At 40.6% G+C, this 13,818-nt stretch overlaps 3 protein-coding genes across 3 annotated transcripts; 2 read left to right on the top strand and 1 right to left on the bottom strand.

The window, feature by feature from the left end:
• Positions 1–2,790: 2,790 nt before the first annotated feature.
• On the top strand, positions 2,791–6,613 carry PCYB_082290 (hypothetical protein; the record flags this gene model as incomplete). The annotated part of the gene is made up of 3 exons (XM_004221967.1): positions 2,791–4,941; positions 5,187–6,109; positions 6,397–6,613. The coding sequence occupies 3 exons, from the start codon at positions 2,791–2,793 to the stop codon at positions 6,611–6,613; spliced, it is 3,291 nt and encodes a 1,096-aa protein (XP_004222015.1).
• Positions 6,614–7,168: 555 nt separating this feature from the next.
• On the bottom strand, positions 7,169–9,145 carry PCYB_082280 (hypothetical protein; the record flags this gene model as incomplete). Its single annotated transcript, XM_004221966.1, has 4 exons — positions 7,169–8,499; positions 8,646–8,740; positions 8,879–8,945; positions 9,067–9,145. 4 exons carry the CDS (start codon positions 9,143–9,145, stop codon positions 7,169–7,171), a joined length of 1,572 nt encoding a protein of 523 aa, XP_004222014.1.
• A 2,092-nt stretch (positions 9,146–11,237) lies between these two features.
• PCYB_082270 (hypothetical protein) lies at positions 11,238–12,970 on the top strand (the record flags this gene model as incomplete). Its single annotated transcript, XM_004221965.1, has 3 exons — positions 11,238–11,501; positions 11,523–11,742; positions 11,958–12,970. Exons 2-3 carry the CDS (start codon positions 11,613–11,615, stop codon positions 12,968–12,970), a joined length of 1,143 nt encoding a protein of 380 aa, XP_004222013.1. The 5' UTR covers positions 11,238–11,501; positions 11,523–11,612.
• Positions 12,971–13,818: the final 848 nt, after the last annotated feature.

Here is a 13,818-nt window from a genome sequence, read left to right as displayed (position 1 = left end):
TAAAAAACCGAAGAGGAAGTAAAGGAAAAAAAAAAAAAAAGAAAGAAAAAGCTAAAACAGGTACACTGATTTAATATACACTATTTAAAATATACATACAATGCATAACTGTGCAGAACACACCTTTGTTTTCTTAAAATAAATGCAAACCAGTTTCAACCCTGAATTCATCGCTTTTTGGCAAAAATGCAAGCTGCTTACTATTTTTTGTTTTTACCAATTTCTCAGCCGTTTTTGTCATGTCGACGCGTTCTCATGCACACGTAAAGCATATTCATATAACGTTATCACGACGTGGGGCTAATACATAATACATGTGCATGGCACGAGCAATTGTTCACGTGATTGCCTGATGCATATTTTTTTCAAGCACAACGTGGGTACCTTTACGCATGCAGGCAGCAAAATGAGCGCAAGGCAAAAAACACCGTGGCTTTAAATTGGGGGTCAGGCAGAATGAGCAGCAATGAAAATGCACAGCGGTACGTTTGTTGCATTATCTGCGTCACCTTCGCCATCTGCACATCTGGGTCATCTTCATTTTTTGACACGATGTCAGTATGGGGCCCTGCTTTTGCTATAACACCAAAGGAGCAATCTTTTGGGGCAGTGTGCTCAAGGACAAAATGGCGACATGAGCTATATATATACACATATGTGTACTTATGCGATCGCTTTTGCCGAGCTGCCGTGAGCTTAAAAAGGTGAGAGGCTTCCTTGGGTTTTAAAAAAACCTAGATGTCACACGAATGAGCAATCAGAATGTGTATGATGCGTACAGCATGTACATATCCAGCTCAAATGCAGCCTGAACAAAATGCTGGCATTCTGAGGCAGCTGATCTGCCCCAGGATCAGGCTTCACTGAAGGCAAAACGCCTTCCTCCATAAGAGGCTTACATGCATACACACAAATAAGCAAACGGTATGATAACCCTTCACGGGAGCATTTTCATTGGCGATAATTTTACTCCAAGAATTGCAAAATTGTTGCCGGATCACCAACTTTGTTTGCAATGAGGGGAACAAAATAGTTATTATACCGTCATAAGGGTCCTCCAATCGGGGCTCCAAATGACAGTTGCGTTCGTTCGTACCGCTCGGAATGGAACACGCATGCGATAAAGCACCCCGCACGAAAGAGCTCCTATATGTGGGTATCCATTTACGCATATGTTAACGGAGGCTAAATTTTTGCAAACCCCACGAGGCGAAATGGGAATCCCACAGAATGTGTTCTTCATTAACCCGGAACAGAAAATCGGTGTGCACAAGTTGGCCGCTAAAGGCACGCACATTTTTTTAAACCTCATTTGGCAACTGTTCTGTTGAAAAAATTTCCTACACCTTTTTTTTTTTTTTACTCTGCGATGTGAACAACATATATGTATATCATATGAGCAAATTTAAAGGGATACTATGTCTGTTTTTTTTTTTTAAGCAAAATATCGTATGGTTAAACAAAATGGATCCTGTATCCACGCCCCCTGGAGGCTGCTTTTTGAGGACAACATCATCTGTGCAAATGTGCACGTGGTAATACGTCAATGGGGGGGGATAGAGATTTTCCCTTTTGCCATCTTATACTTATAAAAGATCCAGCATGGCACATTTAAAATGTAGCCTTTCACACGCCACACCTTAATGCATACGTTTGTGTGCATTTTTTCACAGTGTGATTTTACCCCTCACAAAAAAGTGTATTCTCTATTTTGATATATTTTGACACTCATTCGTTCACGCGTAAATTTTAAAAGGGTGTTAGTTGCGTTTCGCGCAAAAATGGGACTGGAAAAGTAAGCGAAATGGCATACATGCAAACGGTTTGCAAAGGCTAATCGCTCCAGTGAAGGCATTTACACGCTGACAGGAAAGACATGTTTGCAATTTTAAGTCCACCATTCCTTCAACGCTCATCAGTACGTAATTTGGATATGCTAAAATAACGGTGGAGTTTCCCTCTTCAAAAGTTTCCTCTGAATTTTATCCCTTCAATGGCTGAAAATGCGTTGCCCAAGTGTAATTTATTCGTAAAAGGAGTGGGCTTACAAGCGCGCGCGGAAGGCATACATGTATGCGTATTCATTTTTAACGCGAAACAACGGGGCGAACACCAACGTTGTGCATAATTTGTGCCTTCCCCAGAGGGGGGGAGGGGGAAAAAAAAATATGCGGAGCACGAAACGAAGTGACAAGAAAGGAAAAGGGTATCACAAAGAGGAATCATTCTTTGGTCATTTACTCAAGGGTCGCAAAAAAAAAATCATCTTATGGAAGAGAAAATATTTCTCATAGGAGAACGCCCAACAGAAGGGTACCCCTCATATGTTGACGTTGTGCCCATCACGCGACATTTTTTTTTTTTTTTTCGCGGAACATGTAGCAAATTTGGTTAAAGTTGTGCCCCTGATCATCAGCAGAATAATATCATACCCGTTACAATTTGTTCGTGACAATTTACTGGAAAAAAAGATGCGCTCGACGTGGTATGCATATTTTTTAAAAGAACACCAAATGTGGCTATAGAAGAAATGCAAATAACAGTGGACCAACAACATGAAGCCGTATTAAGTATAAAGCGAGGAGTAAATAATACATACGACCGTACGACCGTCCGCTGGAAACTCTGAAATTTTTTAAATAAAAAAAAATAAATAAAGCCATGAGTAAGAAGAAGCAACCAGTTACGCGCTTTTAATTTGGCATTAAACCTTTTTAAGCTATGTCGTAAAGTTTTATAGCCTTTTTTTTTTCTTCCTCCTGTTTGCTGCTTGCCCCACCCCGCGTGCCAATGGCAATCGTTACAAATGTCGAAATTGAGAAGAAGTTCTTTGACTTCTACGATGGGGATAAAAACGTTTTTTATTCAAAGGAGCAGGATCTGTATTTAAGTCTGTGTGGTGATAACATATACTGCTTTAAGATAAATGAATGGGGGAGCAACAGCAACGGCTTCAAATTGTACGATGCTATGCACCCCACGTGCGTTCTGGAATCCGCCGTCGATATTGATGACGTGAAGGAGACATATCATAAGAGGTACCTTAACAGGCATTGCATATCATTGTTCAGTTCTATAAGACTTCTGTACTACGCTGATGGAAGTGTGTTTCTCTCAACGGACGACAACAAGATACGTCACTATGTTCTGCATCTGAACGATGCGGCGGCGAAGGGGGATGAGGGACATGGTGACAATGAAGAGAATGGCGATGTAAATGGCGAACGGGAAGGGAGTGGAGACAGGAACGATATCTACTTGTATGATGAAACGGAAGAGGAGAACAAGGGTGCATATTCATATTACTACAACTGGGTTTACTTAAAAGAAAAGAAAGCTTGGAAATCGCAGAATGTGGTTGTAACCTGCTTTGGGTACTCTGACGAGGGAGGCAAGCAGTTACTCGTTGGCTACATCAATGGGTTAGTTAACGTTTATAATTTAAAGTCCTATAAGTTAAAATATTCCTACCGAATACACAACAGTCGAATTACCAACTTGAGAATGTATCGTAATTTTATCATCAGCTCCGATGTGACAAAGAATGTTTTCATTTATGACTTTTCCAAGGGAGAGAAGGTAGCAGCGTGCGAGGATCATATGAGTGGTATCACTGACTTTCTCTTTTTGGCTGTGCAGGGAGGGGCAGCCCAGAAAGGGGAGCAGAAGGAGGATGAGCCCGTCGTGGTGGAGGCGGATGAGACAAACCCAGAGGGAGTAGCGGAGGAGGATTGCAACGCAGAGGGAGTAGCGGAGGAGGATTGCAACCCAGAGGGAGTAGCGGAGGAGGATAGCAACCCAGAAGGAGTAGCGGAGGAGGATAGCAACCCAGAAGGAGTAGCGGCTGACGAAAAGCTGATCGGGTTCATCACGGTGGGCAATGACAAAATCATGAACGTCTGGGATCTGAGCCTTCTGAACGCGCAGGACGAAGAAGAATTCAACGCCCTGAAGAACCAGTATAGTAACAAGAAGAAAAAAAAAAGCCGAAACAGCGGCGTAGTCTCGCTTAGCCCCATAAAGCAGATATACTTGGTGAATGACATAAACCACGCGCTGGTAATTCCGTCGAGCATCTTCAAAAGAAAAAAAAGCAAGTTAATAATAAACGATGAAAATGTAAAATGGTTAATCCTAACGCATGACGCGGAAGGAAACTTCATTTTTTACAACCCAATAAAGGCAGAAATTATTTTCAAATTTAAAGAAAATAAAGCATTAATTAACCAAAGTAATATACACAAATTTATTCTCATAAAAAATAAATTACATGTCTTTAGGGAAGATAGTTCTTTGTTAATTTATGACTTACCACATTTCAAGATGGTAAGAAATTACGCTGCCAGAATTGAGGGCATATTTGAAATGCTCTTTTTAAGTTCTGTAGGCAGGGGAGAACAACCATGTGATGACTCCCCAAGTGGTGAAGACGAATTGGAACTGGAAGACTCCTCGTGTGGAAGTGTAAAGGAAAACCAGTTTGTGGTCCTCACAGGAGATAACATAATTCGAATTTTAAATTTTGAGGAAAATCTCATCCAGCAAACGTTACTCATAGGCCATGAGGACGTCGTGTCATGCATAAAACTTAGCGAAAAAAACCAACTGCTGTTTAGCGGATCCAATGACAAGAATATTTTTGTGTGGAGCTTAAGAAGCAATAATTGCATTTATATACTAAAGGACAATTTATATACCATCAATTCGATTGATGTGAATGTGAAACGGTTTCCCAGAGTTGTCCTCGTGAGTGTGTGTGAGGACAGCAGTTTGAAGCTGTGGAATTTTACTGTCAATTTAGATGTTATCCAAGAGGGAAAGGAAAGAAAAAAGAGAAAATTGGATGACTTTTTTGAGGACAAGGAGACCTTCCAGAGTAACTTCACCATTTATCCACACAAAGTTACGATAAACGATGTGGCCATATCGCGCAATTCGAAGGTAAGAAAGCGAGGGATGGGGGCAGGGGCATTTTTCCGAGCGTTATTTCGTGTGAGAAGCTCTACTCCCATAGTTATGTTCTTCATTGTGTGTCTTCTACCGACGGGGCGAGGGAGAAACAACAAAAAAGAACCCTTTTCTGCGCGCATGATGCATATTTTTTACACCCATTCTTTGATACCCTTTTTGATACCCCTTTTTGATACCCTTTTATTTTACACCCCTTTGTACCTTCCCACCTCCAGATTGTTGCCACCTGCAGCAAGGACAAAACGATCAAACTGTTCGAGGCCGCAAATCTGAAGCTGATAAAAACGCTGGAGGGGCATAAGAAGCCGGTTCAAAATATTCAGTTCTCCAAAACGGATCACATTCTGTACAGCAACGCATACGATGGCTTGAGGATATGGAGCCTCACCAACTTCGAATGCCTGAAAAGCATCCAAAGTCTAGACTTCAACTTGACGAAAATTTTAATTCTAAATGATAATTGCATGATTAATGCATTCAGCAATGGGAACATTAGCATTGTCAACATAAAGAACTGTGAAAAAGTTTTTACTGTAAATTACCACAAGGATAAAATATTTTGCCTTCAAAATTGCGGAAACGATACCATCGCGTCTGCATCTTTAAATGGAGAATTATTGTTCTTAAAAAACGTTAGTGCAAAGGTATGTACAGAGAACATGTTGCAAAAGAGGAAACACTTATTCTACGAAAACCAGCTGGAAAATTTGCTAAATGAATGCAAAACAAACGAATCTCTGCTCATGTGTTTGAAGCTTAATAAAAAATTTAAATTTAAAACCGTTATGGAGACGTATCTAAATCGTTACACCTTCTCCATTTTGCACCTTTTAAAAAAGTTTGAGTATGAGTATGGTATAAGGAAGATAACCCAGAAGGGAAGGGATAGTCACGGTTCGGTTTCTGCGGGGAAGGACACAAAAGGGGGACACACCATTAACGATACTTCTAACAGTGGGGGAACGGACAGCCATAGGGAAAGACCTCCGAACAACGGCACATTACAGAGCAACCTATTCGATGACGACCTTATCGTTGGTAGCATACACAACTATTTGGAAAATGCAGATGTGCTGCAAAGTTACATTTACGGAGAGTTGTCAAAAATGATACCTAGTGGGTCGAACGAGTTGGTAGAGTGTGAAAAGGGGGGACTTCAGCTGAATGGGGGAAGCAACACGGGGGGAAGCAACACGGGGGGAAGCAACACGGGGGGAAGCGAAACGGGGGAAGCGAAACCGGGGGAGGCGAAACCGGGGGGAGGCGAAACCATGACGAGGGGGATGACAGCGAACATGGTGACCCCGACCGGGATGAAAACTTCGTTCTGTTTTTAAAACGAATGAAGGACAAAAACGAGCACTCCTACTTCCTATACCTTAACAAGCTAATGGAATTTATTTCCTTCTTCATTGTGAACCACAGGTATGCCTACATCGCCAATTTTCTCCTCAACAGCGTAATCACCTACATTGACTACACCGATATTTGCAAAATTAATGACTACAAGCGCTTTTTCGAAATATACAATAGCTACGCGCCGAGGCACAAAAACAGGTACCTCCAGTCGCTGCAGAAATCCAAGTGCTTTGAGTTAATTAACATTAATTATTATAAGGGGGACATCAAAATGATGGGTTGAGGGGAAAGGCGGCAGCAGCGGTCGGGAAGGGCCAAAAAGGGCACAACCAGAAAACTAGCATGATAATGACAGTAATAAATGAGCAATGTGGCATTTGTGACATTTTTTTAGGTGTGCCGAAAGGGGAGAGTAGTATGTGTGTGTGCCCTGTCCCCCCTTCCCCGCGTCACATACCACAGTTCTCCTTCACTTTGTGGAACACCCTTTCGTAAAACCTTCCACGTGAATGCACTCATTTGTCTGCGCCGCGCCGCGCGGCCACAATTTCTTTCATTTTTTGTACCATTACGCGTTATATGCATAATTTGGAGACAGCAGTTGTCGTGTTTTGTTTGCATGGCGAACGAAAAGGGCACACTTGCTCGTCTATTTTTTTTTTTTTTTTCCCTCCCTTTTTCGTTTGTTTAAATAATAAACATGATAATTAAAAAGAGACATACAAAAAAATGCGAGGTTCAGGGAAACACAAAAAAAAAAAAAAAAAAATGAAGCGCCATAGATTCGTGACTTGTCGCTAAGGCGCTGGTGATAGGGTGATAAAACTTTCGCAACCCTTTAACTGTAAAAAAACTTAAAAAAAAGGCGCTGCGACAAACTGATGAACGTGCTGGCCAACAAGAAGGAGAATTTAAATAGCCCCTTGGTCGTGATGTAGCTCATGCAGCCAAGTGTGAACATCGCAGGCATCCCCACGCAACAACAAAAATATAAAAGCACGAGGGACTGCTCCAATTCGCTTTTAAGATTTTTAATTGTACTCTTAAAACAATTTTTATCGCATAATAAAAACTCCTCGTTATCGTGAACACAAATGTCGCTCATGTCTATGTTATCAAATTGGAACAGTTCCTTTATTATGACTATGATGTCCTTGCTGCTTTTATCATTGAAACTGAAATTTTTCCTCAGGGGCAGTATGTTCAAAGGTTCTTCCTCACTAGAGTCGTTGCCACCGCTGGGGGGGTCATTCCGTTTGGCGCGGCGTGGGCGGTTTGCGCGGTGTGAGCGACTTGAGCGGTGGCTGCCGTTTGAGTGGTCCGTGCTACTTGATTGGCTCGCTTGGCTCGCGCGACTCGTTTCCTCCAATTCGTCCGCCTCCCCCAAGTTGTCACTCTCACCAGATTCCCCCTCCTCGCTTCCACCCATGTGGGCATTAGCCAAACGACTAGTTCTGAGCGGGAGCGCGGGTCCACCATCTGCTACCCTGCCCAACGGAGGCGAGAAATTTAGCAACCCCTGGTAATTAGCTTGACTTCTTTCGAATTCCAATTCGGAAGAACCAGTGGCTCTTCCTCTGTAGGAAATAGTTGGACCATTCTTAATTGCGTTGTTGAAGAAATTATTTTCGCTTTGGATAGCCGCTCCACTACTTTGAGTGGGCACCCCGTTGCTTCGATCTATCGTTGGGACTCTCTGTCCAGGAGGTGATTTACACACAAAACGATCAAGAGTACGCTGAAAATTCCCCAAAACAGATAACTTCCTTGACAAATAATTATCAAAAAAAAAAAACTTATTCGTCATATATTTGTTGTAACTAAAAAAATTAAAATTTGTATTCATTAATAAGTTGTAGTAAAAAGAATAATACGTGTACGTACACCTGACGTTAAGTTCATATTTTTCCTTTAGGGTTAATACGAAAATGCGATTTTTATAATAAAATAAATTGTAGCAACTTGAACAACGTATTAATCTATGCTCACATGCTTCTTCGTGCATTTTTAATTTGTTCCTTTTATCGTAATAATCACATCCTAACATGTAATTTTTGCACCTTTTGTATTTACAAAGTTTTAAATGTTTCTCGTAATTTTTTATTTTCAGTTCGTCGTTACATAAGTTACACCTTATTCTTAATTGTTCATACTCTCTTTTTCTTTTCCCTGCAGAGGAGGAAGCAGTTGACAGTGCGCTCAAAATGTGTAACCCCTCAATATGAATTATTCAAATGGTGCAAATTCCACACCTCATGTAGAGCAAAAGAATGTCACTCATGCGGTTAGCAAATGGGAGGAGTCATTTTTCTCACCTGATATTCTCTTCAACTCATTATTTCGAATGGCTTGTTTACATATGGGACATTTTTTCTTGTGTAGGAGGGAGTAGTATAAACATTTGTAGCAACTGAGAAAAGTGGGGAGGGGGAGGAGGGGTACATGAAAATGGGATGAACATTGAATGTACGGGTTGGACATATGACGAAAGATCAACTCTCAATCGTAAAGGTGCCGCCAAATCAACAGACAAATCTACACCGCTCACCATATGTGGTTACACACAGTCACCACTGGAGTGTGACATATATCTAGACACACGGAACAAATAAAATCTGTAAAAGGAAAAGGAAATGTAGGGAAAGGGGGGGAGGTTGTGAGATTTAAAAATGCTATGCACATTGGGCGGACAGAGTCCCGCCTTGTGTTTATTTTTCTCCCTTTTGCAAAGATTACTTTCGTAAATTTTTTTTTCATCTACGCAGTTGGTCCGTAAAAACGGGGAGCCAATGTGAAAAAGGGACAGTACGCTCATGTTGTAGTTTGTCTCGAGTGGTTGTTTTGCTATTTGACCCTTATGCCGCTTTGCTGCTTCGCTTCGCTTTATTTTTTACAAAAAATGTTCACAATAAATGACAAACCTTTCTCACGATGGTAACGCATTTATTGCATGGAAAAAAAAAAAAAAAATTATAAACTGATATAACACAGTGTTGTGCAACACCTGAGCCAAAATTCAGCGGTCATTTAAGGGGAGATAAAACAAAATAAAAAAATTGCAAAAAAAAACGGTAAATGTGTTCTATTTCCCTGTTTTGCGAATAGGGACATATTGGCAAAACTGCGTATCGCAAAAACGCGAGTTTATCATGTGCACAAAGTGTCTAACAAAAACTTGTACATTACATGCGCGCAATTGGAGGAGGGCGCATGTATGGGCGAAAGGATGAAGCACGGGTGCAGGAGCAAATAAAAAAAACACCAAAAAATTAACTCAAAAAAAAAGGAAACATATACTACTGATAATTGCCTCAAAATTTCGGCGATACGGCAAAGTAGAAAAGTGTTCTTTGTAATGCGTCTTCTGTTGAATGAGCAAAAGAGGGGGGAGGAATGTCCATAAGACGGGTACACGAGTGCAGAGTCACGCATATAGAGCTCCGCATATGCACATGAATTAAACACTCGGCGTGCGTTATAAACAGCATCACCATTCGTGGCAAACTCAAACAAAAGCAGGTTCTCCTGTGGCTCGTATTTAACTTCATCATACACTTTATCGCATTTTAGCAGATTACACAAACGTTTTTAATTAATGTCAAAACGGGTACCTGCATTATGCTTTTTTTCCTTCATGGAAAAAAATAAATGCCTCGGCAAAATGCGTACGGGTTGGTTGATCGGCCAACCTGCAGCACAGCCTACTTTTATATCTGCGCAAAAATGTGTATGTAATGGGTATACACATAGGTAGGTACGTACGAACACTTATGCTCACGTACACATACACGCTACTCTCGTGCATATGGCAGAGCACAACTCTTGTAATGGCTGGAGCTTACGTTCGTCATATCACGACATATCACAAAAGAAAATGAAACGCAGTCCATACAAAGAGAAAAAAAAAAAAAAAATTTTCTTCTATGTTTTGCGTAAATAAGTGTACTTATTCGCTTATAACGGATATAGCACACTACATATTATTCCCTTTACGCCTTTTTTTTTTGACGCTACAAAAAGGCGCTTCTTTGGTGAATTATTAATTGAACATAAAAATGTGGCATTCCTCGCGCTTTTACTTATCCAGTGGCAACATTTCGATCTCTCACTTTTTCACTTGTTATTTCTTCCGTTTTTATTTGTTCGCCTTAGTGTTTTTTTCTGCATTTTTTCTGCATTTTTTCTGCATTTTTTCTACATTTATCCTGCAATTTTCTGAGCATTTCCCCCTCCCAGCCCTCTCTCCTGTTTTCTTCCCAATTTTCGCCCACGAGGCAGCCCTTTTCAGATCCAGCACAGTATACATATTATATATACTTACCAATGGCGCGCCACGCCGCGACTCCCATTTGCGTTCGCACGTATACAAACACTACTCTCACGTCATACGCTCCTCGTGCCGATAGCGCAGCGCGAGTCGACTGCGCGCCGCCCATCGCCACCCGGTTACGTACAGTCACATGCAATATATGCATATGTATAATATGTACATATGCATATGCGTATATTTTGCTTACATTTTTTGACTTTCTATTTAATTGACTTTTTTTAGCGCAACTTTTGTATTCATTTCTTGTGCAGTTTTTTTTTACTTCCTCTAAAATGCATATGGTGGTACTTTTATTTAACCCTTTTTGCACCACAATTTTTTATTTTTTCGCGCAATATATATACATATCATATTTTATGTACAATGTTTGACCCAGCGGGAGAGGTGGACTTGCACCCTAGAAGTTTCGAAAATTGTTTTAGTGGCCCATTTTGTAATGACACGATTTTTTTTTTTCTTTTTCTTTTTTACCGTTTGTGATTGATAAGATTGTACATATGTTCTTCTTCTTCTAATATTTTTTGGAGGAGGAATTTTTAAATAATGTAGATGAGAAAATAAGCAGCGAATTTTTTTTCTTCTTTATTGCAATAGAAAGAGGCACTGTAAAGTAATATATGTTTGATAAGCATTTGGCTTTAGCCTTCTCTCCCTCATCCTCTGTCAATGCTTGGTGTACTTATGTGCCATATATATATGCGCGCATAAGCGTTCACGCATGTTGGCTTTTGCACGTATTGGCCTGTACGCGAATTGGCTGCTGCCCCTATATAGGCCTCCACCCACAGGGACGGCACAGTAAACTAGCCACTGCGCCTACCTGTTGTAGATGCATATACGCGTAGGCCAATTTTGCCGCTAGATGTCACTGACACGTCGCCACGCGCACGTTCTATGTTCCCGTCATTACTGTTCAATTTTTTTGTAAAAAAAAAAAAGAAAAAACAGCAAAATGGTGTCGTTGAGACTAGATAATAACAGATATATAGCGTTTAATCAGGACTATGGTTGCCTGTGTATGGCCAATGAGAAGGGTTTTAAGATTTACAACACGAATCCGTTTACTCAGACGTATAGTAGAGGTAAGTTTTTGTGCCTCCACCTTCTCCCCCCTTCTAGAGCAACCCCACAAGTGTGAAGAAAAGTGTAGTACATACGCGTGGTTATATGCTCATAATGTCGTATGAGCGCTTGACCAGGAATAATTTTCCCCTGTGTGTGGAAGTGATCACCTTCATAGGAGGCAACCTATATATGCACGACACCCCGATGAACTTTTTCTTTTCCCATCCTGCAGATTTAACCGATCGGAATAAGAATGGACTATACCTAGCCGAGATGCTGTACCGATGCAACATCCTAGCTATTACAGGGAACAAAAATGATAAGAAAGGAAAGTGGGCCAAAAACGTTTTAATAATTTGGGATGATAGACAAATGAGAGAAATAGCCAAGTTAACATTTTCATCCAACATCATTGGAGTGAGATTACTAAGAGAAATTATTGTAGTCATTTTGGAATATAAGTTATGTATATACAGACTTAAAGACATCATTTTATTGGAAACTTTAAATACATCAAAAAATGTTTCAGGTTTATGTTGCTTGTCCAATATTGATAAAAATATTATTATAGCTTATTTGTCTCCCATAAAGGGTCGAGTGAATATACACATCTTTGAAATAAATTCTAGTGAAAATATTCACGAAGAATTACCCTATATAAATTTTAAGACAAATTTGAGTATATATGCCCATGACAATTCAGTAGCATGTATTAACTTAAGTAATGATGGTAAATTATTAGTTACTTCATCTACCAAGGGGACCATCATAAGACTCTTTAATACATTTGATGGAACTTTATTAAATGAATTTAGGAGGGGTACAAAAAATGCGAAAATTCTATCCCTAAATATTAGTGAAGATAATAATTGGCTTTGCTTAACATCCAGTACAAATACAGTACATGTATTTTCTATATACAAAAAAAAAAGGCCTTTACGAAAAGTTGATATTATTTGTAAGGGGAAGAATTTATCCCCACCAGCGTTACTGAATTATGAAAAAGAGTCCAAAAATAAAAAATCCAGTTTGAAATGTTTGTTACCATGTCATCCGTACTTAAATAGCGAATGGAGTTTTGCAACATACAAAATCCCTGGGAAGAAAATTTCCTCTATTTGTGCCTTTGTAAATGATCAAAATTGTATTATCGTTATTTGTTCCAATGGGATAATTTACAAGTTACGCTTTAACGAGCATATTGGGGGAGACATGTTTAAAATATCGTCCCACAGCTTTGACTAATTTTTCGTACTGTTTGGTATAGGATGGGGAAGGACAGACCTTGGAAAGAAGTAGCAAGCGCAGGGGGGGAGGATCCGCCGTATGGGTAAGGACCCGCTGCATGGGTAAGGAATACACGGAGGAGGCACACATTTGGAAGAGTACTGGTGTGCGTTCGCCTCCGTTTCCTTATCCCGGCGGCACGTATATTCACGCGCGCGCATTCAGGAGCATATGAGGTGTATAGATTTGCGGACAGCATTTCGCCCCCCAATTGTTCCCCTTATTTTGAATTTGTTATTGCGCTTAAAGAGGACTATATGGGGTGAACACATATATATATATACATATATAGATATCTATATATACATATATATATATACATCGTTTAACGGTGCGATCGTGCCTGCGCGCGCAGTGGAGGTGCCGCCCCTTTTTTTTAATTCGTGACGTACGTGCGTGGTGGGTACAATATGATGTTTCGTGCGGTGTGCGCATTGTGAGCGATGCCCCCCGCCCGTCCACAGGTGCACACGAAAGTATGTACAAATGTGTGTAAACGAGAACACATACATATATGCATACGTACCTAAGTACGCACTCATGCACACACATTGCACACATCGCGGCCGCGTGCCCGCCGCCATTCGAATAAATCCCCGTTTGCATACCTAAAAATCCCATTTCGTGAGATACAAATTCGTTCAGTTTTTACATTGTCTTGTTGTGAAAAAAGTGTTCATTGAATTATCATCCCCCTCGCGTGCAGTCTGCACGTGCGTGAGCACACGTACAAGCGATCCTTTGTGGCAACGTGCAACCGCACCTCCCCTCCCCCTTCATGCATATGTACTCACATACACTAAAAT

This window comes from Plasmodium cynomolgi, chromosome 8 (genome assembly GCF_000321355.1).
Source record: "Plasmodium cynomolgi strain B DNA, chromosome 8, whole genome shotgun sequence".
Taxonomy (NCBI): domain Eukaryota; phylum Apicomplexa; class Aconoidasida; order Haemosporida; family Plasmodiidae; genus Plasmodium; species Plasmodium cynomolgi.
This window is presented reverse-complemented; position numbering and strand designations above follow the sequence as displayed.